Source organism: Callithrix jacchus, chromosome 2 (assembly GCF_049354715.1).
Source record: "Callithrix jacchus isolate 240 chromosome 2, calJac240_pri, whole genome shotgun sequence".
Classification (NCBI taxonomy): Eukaryota; Metazoa; Chordata; class Mammalia; order Primates; family Cebidae; genus Callithrix; species Callithrix jacchus.
Window position 1 is genome coordinate 75,316,029 of NC_133503.1, and position 20,718 is coordinate 75,336,746.

Genomic DNA, 20,718 nt, shown 5'->3' on the forward strand with positions numbered 1-20,718 from the left:
CACTTCTTGAACACTAATTTCAGACTCGCCCAGTACAATCCAGTGTATCTTAGTTTTTTTGTATCATCTGTCAGCTGCTTAACATGTACAAATTGGCAGGTTCGTGACAGATATTAATACTTAACACACAAGTGATTTGTGAATGAGCTAAAAAGAACTTTTAACTCTTGTCCTAGCAGTTCAAGCTATACCTCAAAAATTTATACAGAACATCTTGCACCTGAATAAACAGGCCAGGCTCCAAATCTTTACACCAAAATTAACAAGGATTTAATTCCTCAGTTAAATTTACCATGGCTATTATATCCAACAGTACATCTACCCAATTCTAATCTTTTGAAGATAAAATTATTTAGACCTTGACGCTTGGGGTATTCATGAACACACTTTCAGGCAGAGCCTCCAGGATTAAAACCCTCAGTTAACAACTTGCTCTAAGCAAGGGGATCTATTTTCCCGAGAGCAGTACATGGCATTTACAATGGGAGCCCTTTTACTGGGAGAGAGGGAAGAGAACACAGGTGAGGGTGGAGGTGAAATAAGAAGCTCAGAGCACACCCTTGTTCTTCTGCTGTGTTAATCCACGCCGTGCCATGCTCCAACCCTCACAAAGAGGGAGACCCCATCCCCACACCAGGCAGGGAGACTTTAGAGCAATCTCCACAACAGATTTTTAAAGCATAATTAGAGCTCCTGCCATGTAAGTCATAATGAAAAGTCTGCTGGATAGCTAGAGCTGTAGCTTTTGCTCAACTTTCCAAAACAAACTTGTAGACACATGGTTAAACATAAAGGAGTGAAGCATAAGCTCAGTAAGACTAACTGGGCTTCTAAATAGTACCATTATGAAAAAGATACAATGCACTTAATTTCTGTATCTAACTATTTAGAAGTCAAAATGTTCCATACATTACCTATTTCCCCTCCCCCAAAATCCCCTAAAAACTGACTAAGAAATCTTCAGTATTCACTTGCTCTAGTTGATACTTAGAACAAAGTTGACAACTTAAAGCTTTATAATAGTCTGTTTTAATAGAAACATGTGTTGGAATCAATCAATGTCCATTTCAGGAAGCTTCTTGTCTGAATCCGAAGGCACAGCTGTGTCTGTACCCTGCTCAGCAGCCTGGGGGCCCGGGTTGTCTCCTTGTCCATCCACTGGTCCATTCTGCTCTGCATTTTTTTGTTCCTCTTTTGGAGGTTCCACTTTGGGTTTGGGCTTTGAAATTATAGGGCTACAAGTACTTGTCAGCTCCTGGAATGGGTAACAGAGAAAACTGTGGTTTCTTAAAAAATTAACAAATTTTACAAGACATGCTAAACCCAAATCCATCCTCTCCCTCCACCCAACCCTCAACCTAGAAGCTAAGACACTGTAATAAAGATCCCTCCTAAATGTCACTTGAGGACTATTAATAATAAGGCTGTCAAGAAGAGACTATTAAAGTCTTAAATTACCCTAATTTTAGCTTCAATCTCTTTTGACTTGACAACTGGATCCATGGTCAAACTCTGCTTGTTCTGCAGATTTAGCTTGTTATTCATCCACTCCATGGCCTCATTTGTGCTTTTTTCTACCTTCATCATGTCAGCAGCATCCAAATGATCATACTGGTCCTCCTGCAACCAGGAGACAGACAGACAAGTGTTAAAAGTATGATGCCCTCTTTCCCCAAATATTGTCTAGTTTCTGCCATTTTTCAAAAACTTATAACCTTTCAAACAATAAAGCATATTTAGCCTCACAATCTGAACAGACATTAAATATTCAAAAGAAACCTAACTTCAGTGTTTTAATACACTCAGGAAAGATCTACATTTTAAAGGCCAAGAAAATTCATAAGGTGTCAATTAAAAGGCTTCAACAAGATAAAGAGCAGCACCTGATTTATACAAAATCTTATGTAGATAATTTCACAATGCAAAAAAATTATATATGAGAGTTGAGGATTCGGCATGCTAGTTCAGAACCGAAACTATAATGAATACTATTTTCAAAAGAAGGTCTTTCAGGCTGGGTGTGGTGGCTCACGCTTGTATTAGCATTTTGGAAGGCTGAGGCAGGAGGATCACTTAAGCCCACGACTTTAAAAACTGGGCAACGTGATGAGCCGATCTCTACAAAAAGTCCAAAAATTAGACAGGCGTGGGGGTCATGCGCCTCTAGTCCCAGCTACTCAGGAGGCTGAGAGGCAGGAGGATCACTTGAGCCCAGGAGGTTAAGGATGCAGTGAGCTACAATCATACCACCACACTCCAGGGTAAGGCAACAGACTGAGACCCTGTCTCACAAGAAAAGGAGAAGGAGAAAAAAAAAGTGGGGCCAGATGGCTAATTCCTGTAATCCTAGCACTTTGGGAGGTCAAGGTGGCTGGATCACTTGAGCTCAAGAGTTCAAGACCATGGGGTTAACATGGTAAAACCCCCATCTCAAAAAAAAAAGACAACCCTAGTTGAGTGTAGTAGTGCATGCCTGTAGTCCCAGCTACTTGGGAAGGCTGAGGCAGGAGAATTGCTTGAGCCAGAGACTGAGGGTGCAGTAAGCCGAGATTTCACCACTGCATGCCAGCCTGGGTAACAAAATGAGAACTTGTCCAAAAAAAACAACAACAACAACAAAAGCTCATTTATCACTCAAAGTTTCTTGCAGTGAAAATATGTCAAGAACCTGGGGTAAATGGAGGAACTTTATACTCCAAAGTCTGAACTTTAGAGTCAGACTTCTGGCTAAATGACAGTTCTCCCAATTTAGTGACCCTGAATGTAGTTTAAGGCAAGTGAGGCTTAAATAAGTTGGAATTTATCTATAAATGCTGATACCACCACCTACTTTATCAGGGTACCGCGTGGATTCAGTAAGATATTTTATGGAGTATCATACAGTGCTCAAAAACAGTTAGTTTACCATTGAGACAGACAGTCCTACATCTCCATAACAAGCCAAATTACTGGCCTCAGGTGTTTTTAGAAAGACCAGTATAGAGCATGCTAAGTCAGACATTAACGAAAAGGAAACAAAAAAACACTGCTCAATTACAGATTCCACCTATTAAAGAGATGTAGCAAATCCAATGGTTATTAAGATGTTATAAAACATTACACATTATATTAACATACAAAATAAAAAGTACTATTAAACAAGTTAATGAAAACAAGAGAAAAAAAATGCTACGTAAACACCTCAAAAGTTAACTTTATAGCCGGGCACAGTGGCTCATGCCTGTAATACCAGCCAGCACTTTAGGAGCCCAAGGCTAGCAGATTACACTAGAGTTCGAGACCAGCCTGGCCAAGATGGAGAAACCCCATTTCTAATAAAAATACAAAAATAAGCTGGGAGTGGTGGTACACGCCTGTAATCCCATCTATTTGGAAGACTGAGGCAGGAGAACCCAGGAGGTGGAAGTTTCCAGTGAGCCGAGATTGCACCACTGCACTCCAGCCTGCACAAGAGCTAGACTCCGTCTCAGGAAAAAAAGTTAGTTTTACTAAAGTAAGAGGAGGGGGAAAAAAAAGTTACCTTGTTTTTGAAAGCACTGATTATCTTCATATACTGCTGGATCTGTTTCCCTAGTTCTTCAAATAATTTTGGTCGTTCTTCAGATTCTTGGAATCGCGTCTTAATAGGTTGACCTAGATTCTTAACAGAAGAATACACAAATTCTTCATATGGCAGTTCAACTATTCAGAGTTGTAATGTTTCCAATAAGACTGGTGATAAAGTATACTTAATCTCCATGTGCTATATATAAGAAGTCAGATATATTCCTCCAGCCCACTGGAAATAAGAAGCTACTTGAGGAGGGGTATATGAGACTATATGTCAACACTGTTCCATGTGGAGTAACTTCAATTTGTCACCTGAGCCCTCACTGTCAAAACACAGCAGGGAGACCACCAAAAATTAGGTGTCACCTAAGAGATACACAGCACTAAATATAAAGTATACGTGCCAAAAAGAAAAAATGCTTTTAATTTAAAGTCTAAAAAAAAAAAAAAAAGAAAAACACCTGAATCTGATGGAGCCTCTATATGTAACTACCAACTTTTTGTTAATTACTACCATGGAGGTGAAAATCAGCAAAATCCTAGGAGGGGAAAATCCTACAGGACCAATAATCCAATTTCCTCATCAAATGAATCGGGAAAAGGTGAGGGACACAGGAGTAAGAGACATCAATAAAATCTACGACCCTTAAATGGATACTGATTTCAACGGAAAAAAATCATTTATAAAATAACTGGAACTTGAAAACTTAATACAACAGTGATATTAAGAAATGTTTGTAGGGGGAGAGAGAAGATGGTGCTGTAGGACCAACTCAGGATTGCAGCTCCCAGTGAAACCGCAGATGTTGAGTGGACGCCGCATTTCCAGACAGATCTTTATTGCCCACAGACCAGGAGAGTCCCAGGTGAAGGAGCTGCAAGGGCCGCCGCCAGCGAGGCTGTTTGGGCCGGGGCCACAACGCAGCAGCACTCCGTACAAAATCCACTGGTTTGGTTGTCCTGTTAAACCGGCAATTGGAGATCTCGAAAGGCAGATTAGCACATTCATCTGATTAAACAGGACTTAAACAGAAAGCAAGGCCAGGAGACTCCTGGGCAGCAACGAGGTTCAAGCTGGCACAGTGGGTTGCTGCACGGGAAATCACACAAATCCTGGCGCCCTTTCAGCAGGCGACTGGAACACCTGGGAGAGAGTCAACCATTCAACATTAAAAAAAAAAAAAGAGGGGGGTACTCTGAGGCAGGGAGCCAGGTGATAAGGCTCGGCAGGTCCCACCCCCACAAAAACAAACAAAACAGCAATTGGAAACGCTCAGGGTTGAGAGTTTCACCGCAAGCACAGCTGAACCCAAGACAGTGCAGCTCGGAGGGGGAGGGGCGTCCACCATTACCGAGGCACTCCACCCCTATGGAAGCACACTGCCATTGCTGACGCAGCCTGCCGTTGTCAAGGCAACCCGCCATAACAGAGACAGTCCGCCACTACAGAGGCCGGCCATCATCACCACAGCAGCTCTAACCAAACCCATATAAACAGGACTACAGGGAATTACACACGGCAGCAGAGTGGAGCCCACAGCAGCAGGGCGGACCCATGGCAGCAGAGCGGAGCCCACGGCAGCTCAGCATAACCACTACAGGCAGGCAATGATTAGACTGCCTCCCTGCTGGGCAGGACAGTGCAATGGATACTCATAAATAAAGCCCTAAGTCCCCGGGACAGAGCACCTGAGGAAAAAAGAGGGGCTTTATGAATTCTGCTGCAGCAGACTTAAACGTACCTGCCTAGAAGCCCTGAATGAACAACAGAGCTCACAGCTCAGCACTTGAGCTCCTATAAAGTACAAACAGTCTCCTCAAGCAGCTCCCTGATCCCCACATATCCAAAGAGTCACCTCACAAAGGACTGATCAGGCTGACATTTGGCGGGCATCATTCAGAGACAAAGATAGCAGAAGAAGAAATAGGCAGCGACCCTCATGGTTCCGCAGCTGCTACAGGTGTACCCCAGGCAAGCAGGGCCTGGAGTGGACCTCAGTAGTCCTACAGCAGAGGAGCCAGACTGTTAGAAGGAAAACTAAGAAACAAATACTTCATCATCAACAATCTGGATGTCCACTCAGAGACCCTATCTGAAAATCAGCAACTACTCAGACGACAGGTGGATAAATCCACAAAGATGGGAAGAAACCAGCACAAAAAGGGGGAAAACACCTGAAACCAGAAGACCTCGCCGCCTACCAGGGACCACAACTCCTCACCAGCAAGGGAACAAAGCTGGATGGAGAATGAGTGTGACGAAATGACAGAATCCAAATTCAGAAGGTGGGTAATGAGAAACTTCCGTGAGTTAAAGAACATGTTCTAACTCAATGAAAAGAAATTAAGAACTTTGAAAAAAGATTTGAGGAAATGATAACAAGAATGGACAACTTAGAAATATGAGTGAATTGAAGGAGCTGAAAAACACAACACGAGAACTTCGCGAAGCATGCACAAGTTTCAACAGCCGAATTGACAAAGCAGATGAAAGGATATCAGAAGTCGAAGATCAACGCCAAGAAATAAAACGAGAAGCCAAGATTAGAGAAAAAAAGTGCAAAAAGGAATGAACAAAGTCTCCAAGAAATGTGGGACTATGTAAAGAGACCTAATCTGTGTTTGATAGGTGTACCTGAATGTGACAAAGAGAATGAATCCAAGCTGGAAAATACTCTTCAGGATATTATCCAGGAAAACTTCCCCAACCTAGCAAGGAAGGCCAATATTCAAGTCCAGGAAATACAGACACCACCACAAAGATATTCTGCAAGAAGAGCAACCCCAAGCACATAATCATCAGAGTCACCAGGGCTGAAATAAAGGAGAAAATGCCAAGGGCAGCGAGAGAGAAAGGTTGGGTCACCCACAAAGGGAAGCCCATCAGACTCACAGCAGATCTCTCAGCAGAAACACTATAAGCCAGAAGAGAGTGGGGGCCAATATTCAACATCCTTAAAGAAAAGAACTTTCAACCCAGAATTTCATATCCAGCCAAACTGAGCTTCAGAAGTGAAGGAAAAATAAAATCCTTTGCGAACAAGCAAGTACTCAGAGATTTTGTCACCACCAGGCCTGCTTTACAAGAGCTCCTGAAAGAGGCACTATACATAGAAAGGAACAACCAGTACCAGCCATTCCAAAAACATACCAAATGCTAAAGAGCATCAACAAAATGAAGAATCTGCATCAACTAATGGTCAAAACAGCCAGCTAGCATCAAAATGGCAGGATCAAATTCACACATAACAATATTAACCCTAAATGTAAATGGGCTAAATGCACCAATCAAAAGACACAGACTGGCAAATTGGATAAAAAGCCAAAACCCATCGGTGTGCTGTATCCAGGAAACCCATCTCGCATGCAAGAATACACAAAGCCTCAAAATAAAAGGATGGAGGAAGATTTACCAAGCAAATGGAGAGCAAAAAAAGCAGGAATTGCAATTCTCATCTCTGATAAAATAGACTTTACAGCAACAAAGATCAAGAGACAAAGAAGGCCATTACATAATGGTAAAAGGATCGATACAACAAGAAGAGCTAACGATTCTAAATATATATGGACCCAATACAGGAGCACCCAGATATATAAGGCAAGTTCTTAATGACTTACAAAGAAACTTGGACTCCCACACAATAATAGTGGGAGACTTAACACTCCACTGTCAATATTAAACAGATCAACCAGACAGAAAATTAACAAGGATATCCAGGACTTGAACTCAGACCTGGAACAAGCAAACCTGATACACATTTACAGAACTCTCCACCCCAAATCCACAGAATATACATTCTTCTCAGCACCACATCACACCTACTCTAAAACTGCCATCATAATTGGAAGTAAATCACTCCTCAGCAAATGCGAAAGAACGGAACTCATAACAAACATTCTCTCAGACCACAGTGCAATCAAGTTAGAACTCAGAATTCAGAAACTAACACAGAACCACACAGCTTCATGGAAACTGAACAACTGGCTCTTGAATGTTGACTGGGTAAACAATGAAATGAAGGCAGAAATAAAGAAGTTCTTCGAAACCAACAAGAACGAAGATACAACATACCAGAATCTCTGGGACACATTGAAAGCAGTCTCTAGAAAAAAATATATAGCTATAAGTGCCCACATGAGAAGAGTGGAGAGATCCAAAATTGATACCCTAATGTCAAAATTGAAAGAGCTAAAGGAGAAGATCAAAAAACCTCAAAACCCAGCAGAAGACAAGAAATAACTAAGATCAGAGCAGGACTGAAGGAGATAGAGACACGAAAAACCCTTCAAAAAAATCAATAAATCCAAGAGCTGGTTTTTTGAAAAGATCAAAAAAATAGACCACTAGCCAGACTGATAAAAAAAGAAAAGAGAGAACAACCAAATAGATGCAATAAAAAATGATAAAGGGGAAATCACCACAGATTCCACAGAAATTCAAACCATCTTCAGAGAATATTACAAACAACTCTATGCACATAAACTAGTAAACCTGGAAGAAATGGATAAATTCCTGGACACTTGTGTCCTCCCAAGCCTAAACCAGGAGGGAGCCGAAACTATGAATAGACCAATAACAAGATCTGAAGTTGAGGCAGCAATTAAGAGCCTACCACACACAAAAAAAAAAAACAGGTCCAGATGGGTTCACAGCCAAATTCTACCAGACACACAAAGAGGAACGGTTACCATTCCTTCTGAAACTATTCCAAATAATCCAAAAAGAGGGAATCCTTCCCAAATCATTTTATGAGACCAACATCATTCTGATACCAAAACCCGGCAGAGACTCAACAAGAAAAGAAAACTTCAGGCCAATATCCATGATGAACATAGATGCAAAAATCTTCAATAAAATACTGGCAAGCCGATTGCAACAGCACATCAAAAAGCTTATCCACCATGATCAAGTAGGATTCATCCCGGGGATGCAAGGCTGGTTCAACATATGCAAGTCTATAAACGTAATTCACCACATAAACAGAACCAAAAACAAAAACCACGTGATTATCTCAACTGACACAGAGAAGGCATTTGACAAAATTCAACAGCCCTTTATGCTAAAAACCCTCAATAAACTCGATATTGACGGAACATATCTCAAAATCATAAAAGCTATTTATGACAAACCAACAGCCAATATCATACCGAATGGCCAAAAACTGGAAGCATTCCCTTTGAAATCTGGCACTAGACAAGGATGCCCTCTCTCACCACTTCTATTCAATATAGTACTGGAAGTTCTAGCCAGAGCAATCAGGCAAGAAAAAGAAATAAAGGGTATTCAAATAGGAAAGGAAGAAGCCAAACTGTCTCTATTTGCAGATGACATGATTGTATATCTAGAAGACCCCGTCATCTCAGCCCAAAAACTCCTGAAACTGATAAGCAACTTCAGCAAAGTCTCAGGATATAAAATCAATGTGCAAAAATCACAAGCATTCCTATACACCAATAACAGACTTAAAGAGAGCCAAATCGAGAACGAACTGCCATTTCACAATTGCTACAAAGAGAGTAAAATACCTAGGAATACAACTAACAAGGAACGTAAGGGACCTCTTAAAGGAGAACTACAAACCACTGCTCAACAAAATAAGAGAGGACACAAACAGATGGAGAAACATTCCATGTTCATGGTTAGGAAGAATCAATATCGTGAAAATGGCCTTACTGCCCAAAGTAATTTACAGACTCAATGCTATTCCCCCATCAAGCTACCATTGACTTTCTCCACAGAACTGGAAAAAACCACCTTGAACTTCATATGGAACCAAAAGAGAGCCCGCATAGCCAAGTCAATTCTAAGCAAAAAGAACACAGCGGGAGGCATCACACTACCAGACTTCAAACTATACTACAAGGCTACAGTAATCAAAAGAGCATGGTACCGGTACCAAAACAGAGATATAGACCAATGGAACAGAACAGAGGCATCGGAGGCAACACAACGTATCTACAACCATACAATCTTGGATAAACCTGACAAAAACAAGCAATGGGGAAAGGATTCCCTGTTTAATAAATGGTGTTGGGAAAACTGGCTAGCCATGTGCAGAAAGCAGAAACTGGACCCCTTTCTGACACCTTATACTAAAATTAACTCCAGATGGATTAAAGACTTAGACATAAGACCTGGCACCATAAAAACCCTAGAAGAAAATCTAGGCAAAACCATTCAGGACATAGGAGTAGGAAAGGACTTCATGACCAAAACACCAAAAGCATTGGCAGCAAAAGCCAAGAGAGACAAATGGGACCTAATCAAACCCCACAGTTTCTGCACAGCAAAAGAAACAGTCACTAGAGTAGATCGGCAACCAACAGAATGGGAAAAAATATTTGCAGTTTACCCATCTGACAAAGGGCTGATATCCGAAATTTACAAAGAACTCAAACAGATTTACAAGAAAAAAACAAACAAGCCCATTCAAAAGTGGACAAAGGATATGAACAGACACTTTATAAAAGAAGACATACATGAGGCCAACAAAGATATGAAAAAATGCTCATCATCACTGGTCATCAGAGAAATGCAAATCAAAACTACACTGAGATACCATCTCACGCCAGTTAGAATGGCGATCATTAAAAAATCTGGAGACAACAGATGCTGGAGAGGATGTGGAGAAATAGGAACACTTTTACACTGCTGGTAGGAGTGTAAATTAGTTCAACCATTGTGGAAGACAGTGTGGCGATTCCTCAAAGACCTAGAAATAGAAATTCCATTTGACCCAGCAATCCCACTACTGGGTATATATCCAAAGGACTATAAATCGTTCTACTACAAGGACACATGCACACAAATGTTCATTGCAGCACTGTTTACAATAGCAAAGACCTGGAACCAACCCGAATGCCCATCGATGATAGACTAGACTGGAAAAATGTGGCACATATATACCGTGGAATATTACGCAGCCATCAAAAGCGATGCGTTCATGTCCTTTGTAGGGACATTGATGAATCTGGAGAATATCATTCCCAGGAAACTCACACAAGAACAGAAAATGAAATACCGCATATTCTCACTCATAGGTGGGTGATGACCAATGAAAACACATGGACACAGGGAGGGGAGCACTACACACTGGGGTCTATTGGGGGGAATAGGGGAGGGATAGCATGGGGAGAAATGTCAGATGTGAGTGAAGGGGAGGAAGACAGCAAATCACACTGCCACGTGTGTACCTATGCAACTATCTTGCATGTTCTGCACATGTACCCCAAAACCTAAAATGCAATTAAAAAAAAAGAAAAGAAATATTTGGGCCAGGTGCGGTGGCTCACACCTGTAATCCCAGGGCTTTAGGAGGCTGAGGCAGATGATTACCTGAGGTTGGGAGTTCCAGACCGGCCTGACCAACATGGAAAAACCTGTCTTTACTAAAAATACAAAAAAATAGCACAGCATGGTGGCAGGTGCCTGTAATCCCAGCTACTCGGGAGGCTGAGGCAGGAGATTTGCTTGAACCCAGAGGCGGAGGTTGTAGTGAGCCAAGATCGCACCATTGCACTCCAGCCTGGGCAACAAGAACAAAACTCCGTCTCAAAAAAAAAAAGAAAAAAGAAACGTTTGGTCAGGAGTCGTGGCTCACACCTGTAATCCCAGCACTTTGGGAGACCAAGATAGAACTTCTTGAGTACAGGAGTTCCAACACCAGCCTGGACAACACAGGGAGACCCTTTCCTTACAAAAAAATTAAAACAGCCAGGCATGATGGCACACAACTGTAGTCCCAGCTACTTGGGAGATTGAGGCAGAAGGACTCCCTGAGCCTGGGAGGTCAAGGCTGCAGTGAGCCGTGATCACACCACTGCACTCCAGCCTGGGGGACAAAGTGAGACTCGAAATGGCCCAGTTCCACAAGAAACCAAGTAATTCTGAGCTAAAATTAAAAGGAAATGTGAAAAGTTCATTCTTATACATCTGCATCCTTTTCCAAACAAAATGCCTCAATTTTATATGATTATTTGCGTTTTTAATCCTAATGTTAAAAGATCGGATTTGGGGCATAAATAAATAAGATCAGATTCTTTAAATCCAGATGTTTTGGCCAGGCATGGTGGTTCATGCCTATAATCCCAGCACTTTGGGAGGCCAAGGCATGCAGATCACTTGAGGACAAGAGTTCGAGACGAGCCTGGCCAACATGGTGAAACCCCGTCTCTACTAAAAATACAAAAATTAGCTGGGCATGGTGGTGTGTGCCTGTGATCCCAGCTACTCTGCAGGGTGAAGCATGAAAATCGCTTGAACCCGGCAGGCGGAGGTTGCGGTGAGCCAAGACTACACCAGTGCACTCCAGCCTGGGTGACAGAGCAAGATTCTGTCTCAAAAAAAACCAGATCCTTTGCTTTTATTGAGAATAGAATCCAAACTCATAAATAGAAACAGCCCTGCCCCAATTGCACTGCCCATGCCTTTAGGGCAGGTACTAAGTCTTGCTAGGCTTTGTATTTTGACACCAAGAATGCACTAATTGCCCAATTCAGTGAAGCATTACAAACCTAAACTCAATTTTCAGAAAAATCATTGTTATTATAAGATTCTAAAAGTGAGAATGATAATGAGCCTAAATCATAAAGGGTTTGTTTATCAAACATTATTTTCAGTCTGTCTTTACTTGAGAATTCCTCCCAACTTTGAGCTCCTCAGAGAAAACTTCAACAAGGGTTCTGGATACCTCTGCTCTCAAGAGTCACTTACTTTTAATTCAGCCAGCTTATCAACATAAACTTGCTTTGGCTGGTCTTCTCCATCCTCATACAACCAATTTTCAGTATCTTCTAGTTTTAAAGTAAAAGTGTTACGATCCTAATGAAAAAAAAATATTATAAGTAGGTCAATCAAAAATCAGTTACATCCCCAATGCAGTCACAGGCACAGAATACAATGATGTGTATCTGGGATTTGCTTTAAAATACAGGGGGCAGCCAGGCACGGTGGACTCATGCCTGTAATCCCAGCACTTTGGGAGGCCAAAGCAGGTGGATCACCTGAGGTCAGGAGATGGAGAACAGCCTGGCCAACATGGTGAAACCCCATCTCCACTAAAAATACAAAAAAAAAAAATTAGCCAGGCATGGTGGCAGACACCTGTAACCTCAGCTACTAGGAAGGCTGAGACAGGAGAATCACTTGAACCTGGGAGGTGGAGGCTGCAGTGACCCAAGATGGAGCCACTGCAGTCCAGCCTGGGTGACAAAGCAAGACTCCGTTTCAAAAAAAAATGAAGTAAGATAAAATACAAGGGGAGTATGGAGATTAGAGATACAGAAAACAAGTCTGGAAAATGTTGTTCCACTAGATAGGTATGGGGGGTGTTTGTTATATTATTCTCCCTGCCATGGAGGACACTTTGAGTATATTCAGAAATTTCAGAATTAAAAACAACATTTAAAATCAAGTGCGGGCCAGGCACGGTGGCTCAAGCCTGTAATCCTAGCACTATGGAAAGCCAAGGTGGGCAGATCACCTGATGTCAAGAGTTCGTTCGAGACCAGCCTAACCAACATGGAAAAACACTGTCTCTACTAAAAATACAAAATTAGCCAGGCGTGGTGGTACATGCCTGTAATCCCAGCTACTTGGGAGGCTGAGGCAGGAGAACACCTTGTACCTGGGAGGCGGTGGTTGCAGTGAGCCAAGATCGTGCCACTCCACTCCAGCCTAGGCAACAAGAGCAAAACTCCCTCTCAAAAAAAAAAAAAAGTGTGCACTTGGTCATGGTAGCTCACACATGTAATCCCAGCAGTTGGGGAGGTTGAGGTGGGTGGATCACCTGAGATCAGGAGTTCAAGACTAGCCTGGCCAACACAGTGAAGCCCCATCTATTTAAATACACAAAAATTAGCCAGGTATGGTGAAGCATGCCTGTAGTCTCAGCTACTCAGGAAGCTGAGGCAGGAGAATCACTTGAATCAGGGAGGCGGAGGTTGCAGTGAGCTGAGATCATGCCACTGCACTCCAGCCTGGGCAACAAGAGCAAAACTCCATCTCCAAAAAATAAATAAATACAGGTGAGTTAAGCACCCGTCAACCAATGAGTGGATAAAGAAAACATGGTATATACACACGATGGAACACTACTGAGTCATAAAAAAGAACAAATTAACATCTTTGCAGCAACTGCATGGAGCTGGAGGCCACTATTCTAAGTGAGGTAACTTGGAACTAGAAAACCAAATACTATATGTTATCACTTATAAGCAGAAGCTAAGCTATGGGTACGCAGGGGCATACACAGTAACATAATGGACTTTGGATCCAGACTCAGAAGCAGGAGGACAGAAGAGGGGTATGGGATAAAAAACTGTATGTTGGCCAGGCGAGGTGGCTCATGCCTGTAATCCCAGCACTTTGGGAGGCTAAGGCAGGCAGATCACGAGGTCAGGAGATCGAGACCATCCTGGCCAACATGGTAAAACCCCATCTCTACTAAAAATTCAAAAATTAGCTGAGCATGGTGGTACGCGCCTGAAGTCCCAGCTTCTCGGGAGGCTGAAGTAGGAGAATCACTTGAACGGGGAGGCGGAGGTTGCAGTGAGCTGAGATCTCACCACTGCACTCCAGCCTGGTGACAGAACAAGACTCCATCTCAAAAAAAAAAAAGTTGGGTACAACATACAGGACATGAGTGACAGGTTCACCAAAATCTCAGAATTCTCCACTATATAATTCATCCATCTAACAAAAAACCACTTGTACCCAAGAGCTACTTAAATTTTTTTTTTTATCAAAAATTGTGAGTTACAATGAACAGGAAAAAGTGAGCTTTTATAATTTAAAGAAAAATACAAGGTAAGTAACCGCATTCAAATGTGTGAAAAGTGATTTGTGAACATGATACACAAAGACTAAACTGTACAAAACACTGTACTGATAGAGAAATATATAAAATTGTGACCCCTACCAAAAAACACCCATTTTTAATAATTCTACTATAGACATACAGATGTAGACTTCCATTGTAACCCATTTAAAGATGTTCCCAGAAGACACAGTTGTTAGGCATATTACAGCAGACACTTACATCTTCACTCACAAACTTCTCATATTCACCACTAAGCTTGTCTCTCATTTCATACACATATTCCTCCACAGCATTCTTAGCATCATTCCGCTCCTTCTCCAGTTTATCTTGCATGATCATCTTACCCTGAGAATAAACATTATGTACAATTAGACATCAGGACAACTGAGATCATTTCCTCTTAAATACTAATATAATTATAAAAGTAGAGACTTTTTCTTCCCCAAATCCTTTTAGTTCTGCAAGTCACAAAAAAAGGCAGTGGTGAGACTAACCTCAACAAACTTTGAATATCAGAGTTTTGTGGGTGGGATTTAAAAAAACAATAGAAATATCAAGGTGTAGATACTCAAAAGCAAAATTAAATAATTTAAAGAACTTTAAAAAACTATTGGTTCAATGTCACTGATATCCTCTGCTGAATTATTATGAGATATGAAGAAAAATCAAATTCACTCATGCAGTATAAATGCTGAAGTTTCTGTAAGACAAAACTATCCTAAGATCCAGTGGAAACCTGGTAAGAAACCTCACGGACAAAAATTCATTCAATAAATGTGCTCACAGATCCCAAATCGTGCTTTACTCAGTAAGAGTTACTATATCTACATAATGACTGGCAACGGAAAAGGAATAAGCAAAATACTGATACCGTTAATGCCTTATGATTTCTCCTACTGATCAACTTCTAGGACCACCACCTCAAATATCCCAATCTCTAGTGAACAAATATACCTACATATTCAAAAATTAACAATACATCCCCTACACCAAAGACATTATATGTCAAAAATTTTGCAACAGAGCTTCTAGCAATACATATTAGTACCAACGTAAAAGAACTGACATACCATGGGATCTATTGCTTCAACTTTGCCCTTACAGTACCACACAAAAGTCTAAATTATTTTCCCCGAGTCCAAACCATCAAAAATGCACAAAGTTATTAGACACAGTCTGAATACCATGGTAACATTAATTTGTTAGCTCACTGCTCCAAAAGACTTTAAGTAACAACCTCATTTTCAATGTACAAGTTGAGCATCTCTCTGTCTATCTGCCATAATAGCTGATTCTCAATTGGCAGGTCCACAGTACTAGTCTTCACTTTTGCCTTCTTGGCTTGGGGTGGTTGGTCCATCTTTTTGTCCTTTGATCCAGCTTGAGAGGTCTAAAACAACAGAAATCATTAAAAACAAACATATATATAGATTACCTTAAACTTCAAAATGGGTCATGTTTGAAAAGCTGCTTTTACTTTTTTACTTTGTTCTTTGATGATGACCTAAGGAACTTTGGACTACCATACCATCTAAGAAAACAAAAAATAAGTAAATAATGTTATGAGGTATCTAGAGTCAAATTCATAAAAACGGAAGCAGAATGGTGGCTGTCAGGGGTTGTGGAGGGGAATAATGGAAAGTTATTTAACGGGTATGCAGTTTCAGTTCTGCAAGATGAAGTTCTGAAGATTTGTTACACCACAATGTCTATACACTTAAAAACAATTAAGATGGTAAATTTTATAAAATACTAACAATCTCCCATAATCCCTTATCAACATATAATCACTATTAAAAATTTTTCTCCTGCTTTTATTTAAACATATATACATGCGAATGAAGTTAGTGGGGAGGAGGGTATGAAATTTTTACTGATCAGCCAGGTGCCTATAATCCCAGCACTTTGGGAGGCTGAGGCAGGTGGATCACGTGAGGTCAGGAGTTTGAGACCAGCCTGGCCAATATGGTGAAACCCTGTCTCTACTAAAAACACCAAAAATCAGCCGGGTTTAGTGGTGGGCACCTGTAATGTCAGCTACTAAGGAGGCTGAGACAGAAGAATTGCTTGAACCCAGGAAGTGGAAGCTGCAGTGAGCCGATATCACACCATTGCACTCCAACCTGGGCAACAACAGCAAAACTCCATCTCAAAAACAAAAATTTTTATTGATCAGTAACATATTGGTAATGTGATTTCCATAATGTCTACAACTATTTACATTCTCACAAGGAGAAACCTCATTCTGCTGCACCCAATCCACACATGAGAATTCATTTAATGTCATCTCACTGTTATTTCAGTATGAGTTTCTTTTAACCTTTTTCAGATACTTACAAACCATACTTAACTACTTCCTCAAACTGTCTATTAATATTTTAACCACTGTTTTCTTAGGATTGTAGTGATTTTTCCACTCAAACAATGGACTCTTCTAGTTTTTTCTGACTGTATTATTTGTCTATACATAAGTTTTTAGTCAAATGTATCCATCCTTTGTGATTACTTATTTGTTTTCATACTTTGAATGCCCTTCCTCATCCACAGATTAGAAAAATATTCACTTCAGCCGGGCACGGTGGCTCACGCCTGTAATCCTAGCACTCTGGGAAGCCAAGGTGCGTGGATCACCTGAGGTCAGGAGTTCAAGACCAGCCTGGCCATCATAGTGAAACCCCATCTTAAAAAGAAAAGAAAAATATTCACTTCAACCTTTTTCAACTTTCAACTTTGGAATTCATCTGGAATTCAATCTGTTCTATGATGAAGTAAAACTTTAATGTCATTTCCCCACCTCCTATCAAACTAACTTAAGTCAGCTGCTGAAATTTACCTATCATTTCTATTTCATTTGCCTTACAAGCAATGCTATGAAAAAGGCACTTTAGTTTTTGAGCCATCCCAAGGAAGCCTAGATAACTAATACCTCTAGAACTTCCCACAGCTCAAGAGCATTGGGGAGGGGCTGTGACTTCTCCCTTCTCTTCACCCATCTTCCACAAACACGTAAGAGAACAAGTACTTGTCTCTGCCACTGCTGGCCCCGTCCCACCCAACAACATAAAGGGTTTTCCATCTTGAAAAATGCCTGACCCAACTAAAGAATCTGTAAGCACAATTTCCTGTCCATTTTCTTAATATTACTTGCACAGCTAAAAGAAGGCAATTTATTTCTGTTAACTGACATAAAAATAAGACTTTATGGTTCTGTCAAACTTTTTCGAGATGGGAGTCTCGCTATCTGTAGCCCAGGCTGGAGTGCAGTGGTATGATCTCAGCTTACTGCAACCTCTGCTTCCCAGTTCCTGGTTCAAGCAATTCTCCTGCCTCAGGCTCCCAGGTAGCTGGGATCACAGGCGCACACCACCATGCCCAGCTTAGTTTTGTATTTTTAGTAGAGACTGGGTTTCACCATGTTGGCCAGGCTGGTCTTAAACTCCTGGTCTCGTGATCCACCCTCCTCAGCCTCCAAAAGTGCTGGGATTACAGATGTGAGCCACTGTGCCCAGCCTCTGTCAAACTTTTTTAAATGCCACTATTAAATTCAAAATTTTTTAAAATTAGAAACTTTTTTAAGTTAGAAACTCCTAAGATGGTGAGATTATACACTGCAATTTTATAACTTAAAAAGTATTTTCAATGCTAAAAAAATTTTAACATCACAACTCAAAATTAAACAATTAGGTTGTAAAGAATTTAAAAATGTTACTAATTTTGAAATAAATACATTATTTACATTACTCACAAAATATATTTAAATCTATTATTCCAATATTTGAAATAACTTCTTTTTTAAGATGGAGTTTTGCTCTATAACTCAGAGTGGAGTGCAGTAGCACAACCTCAGCTCACATAACCTCTGCCTCCCAGGTTCAAGAGACTCTCATGTCTCAGCCTCCCGGGTAGCTGGGACTATAGGAGCGAACCACCCCACCCGGATAATTTTTGTTATTTATAGTAGATAATGGATTTCATTCACCGTAGTGGCCAGCCTGGTCTCAAACTCCTGACCCCCCAAGTGATCCACCCACCTCGGCCTGCCAAATTGCTGGGATTACAGGTGTGAACCACCGTGCCAGGCCCATGCCTTTTTATCAAAAAGATGTTATTTTGGATGTGTTCAGTGGCTTACGCCTATAAACCCAGCACTTTGGGAGGCCGAGGCAGGTAGATTCACTTGGGGTCAGGAGTTCAAGACCAGCCCTGCCAACATGATTAAAACCTTGTCTCTACTAAAAAATACAAAAATTATCCAGTCCTGGTGGTATACGCCTGTAGTCCCAGCTACCTGGGAGGCTGAGGCATGAGAATCACTTGAACCCAGGAGGCAGGCAGGGGCTGCAGTGAGTCAAGATCATGCCACTGTACTCCAGCCTGGGCAACAGAGTCAGAGTCTGTCTCAAAAAAAAAAAAAAAAATGAATAAAAAATAGGCTGGGCACAGTGGCTCAAGCCTTGTAATCCCAGCACTTTGGGAGGCTGAGGTGAGCGGATCACAAGGTCAAGAGACAGAGACCATCCTGGCAAACATGGTGAAACCCCATCTCCACTAAAAATACAAAAATTAGATGGGCATGGTGCCACATGCCTGTAGTCCCAGCTACTAGGAGGCTGAACCAGGAGAATCGCTTGAACCCAGGAGGCAGAAGTTGCAATGAGCCGAGATAGCGCCACTGCACTTCAGCCTGGTCAAGATTCCATCTCAAAAAAATAAAAATAAAAAGGCATGGATCAGGACACTGAACATTTTGAAAAAAATTTCAGTTCCATTACTGTTTATCAGTAATAAAATAAATTACGGGTAGAATGACTCAGTATAAGCCATTTGAAAACTATCATAAATAAATCACTAGCCTAGTAAAACTAGGATTCCTGAGTGCTTTCTTCCCATGCATCAACCAGAAGAGAGCTTAAAGGCCATCTTGCAAATGGCACACTACAAACCCCTACAAAATCTTGCTAAAAAAACAGTTCAAATAAATTAAGCGCATCTAGTATAACTATCTTTCAAGACACTGCCCTTCAGCCAAAACCACATACTTTAGAAAGACTGCAATACATACTTTAAAACACAACTCAGCTGGGTATGGTGGCTAATCCCAGCACTTTGGAAGGCCAAAGCAGGTGGATCACCTGTGGTCAGGAGTTCGAGACTAGACTGACCAACATAGTGAGACCCCACCTGTACTAAAAAATACAAAAAAATTAGCGGGGCATGGTGGTGGGCATCTGTAATCCGGCAGAGGTAGGAGAATCACTTGAACCCAGGAGGCAGAGGTTGCAATGAGCAGAGATCACAACATTGCACTCCAACCTGGGCAAGAGAGCAAGACTCTGTCTCAAAAAGAAAAAAAAAAAACCATACACACACACACCCCCTCATACCTCCATTTCTTCAGACTCTGCCTTATTTTCTGCTGGTGTCTGCTGCTGTTGCTCTTCAACATGTGGTTCCTCCTGGTCCACTTGCATCTTCTGAAAAACAGGGCAAATTAAATCCTGCAATTAGGAAAGCCTACGCAACTTTCATTACACACTGACAAAGTCACATGGTATGAAATTCCTGCTGAATTACAAGCACTCAGAAGGCCTACGCTTAAATTCCAGGTAGGTCACATTACCTAGAATACAGAAGTTTTCCTCTCTGGATCTCAGTTAATACATCTGTAAAATGAGGCTAACACTTGCCCTCCCTACCATTACATAAAACAAAAATGACTGTGGAATTGCTGTGTACCATTAAGTACTCATAGTTTACAATGTGGCATCATGTAATCATCAGAATACAACCTGAAGAGAGCATAAGCTTCTCCAAGGTTCCCCCAGGTATTTTCTCACAAAGGTTCCCACTTTTTCAAACAGTTCCTAAGTCAGCCTCTCTTTATCCTCAAAAGCATGACCACTCCATCTGCTCTGGGAGGTGAACATGTTAAAATTACAAAGCCTAAGAATAATGAAGAAAGAAGAGGTTTGTGGAGAGCCTGAACAACCAGTGGTTCTCAATGCCTGCAACATATTAGAATGACCTGAGCAGCTTTTAAAACTACTGCTACCTGGGCCTCACCAGATCAACTCCAATAAAATCTGTGGGGATGAAACCCGAGCATTTGTATTTTTTATTTCCTTGAGACAGGGTCACACTGTGTCACCCAGGCTAGAGTACAGTGGCACAAACAGGACTCACTGCAGCCTCTACCTCCTGGGCTCAAGCAATCCTCCTGCCTCAGCCTCCCATATAGGTGGGGCCACAGGTGCATGCCACCACACCCAGCTAATTTTTTAACTTTTTGTAGAGATGGAGGTCTCACTTTGTTGCCCAGACCGGCCTCAAACTTCTGGGCTCAAGCAGT

The 20,718-nt window shown here is 41.4% G+C and overlaps 1 protein-coding gene across 2 annotated transcripts in view; it reads right to left on the minus strand.

The window, feature by feature from the left end:
* Positions 1-247: 247 nt before the first annotated feature.
* HSPA4 (heat shock protein family A (Hsp70) member 4) overlaps positions 248-20,718 on the minus strand; it is a 63,172-nt gene continuing 42,701 nt past the window's right edge. Inside the window, exons 13-19 of one of the 2 annotated variants that reach the window (XM_008991277.5) lie at positions 19,754-19,840; positions 15,607-15,759; positions 14,589-14,714; positions 12,263-12,370; positions 3,521-3,640; positions 1,459-1,620; positions 248-1,255 (exon numbers count right to left, since the gene is read on the minus strand). In XM_008991277.5, coding sequence (XP_008989525.1) covers positions 1,052-1,255; positions 1,459-1,620; positions 3,521-3,640; positions 12,263-12,370; positions 14,589-14,714; positions 15,607-15,759; positions 19,754-19,840 — 960 coding nt within the window. In that variant the 3' untranslated portion in view covers positions 248-1,051. Of the gene's footprint in view, positions 1,256-1,458; positions 1,621-3,520; positions 3,641-12,262; positions 12,371-14,588; positions 14,715-15,606; positions 15,760-19,753; positions 19,844-20,718 lie in introns of both variants that reach the window. The other variant, XM_002744593.7, reaches the window with a different exon arrangement.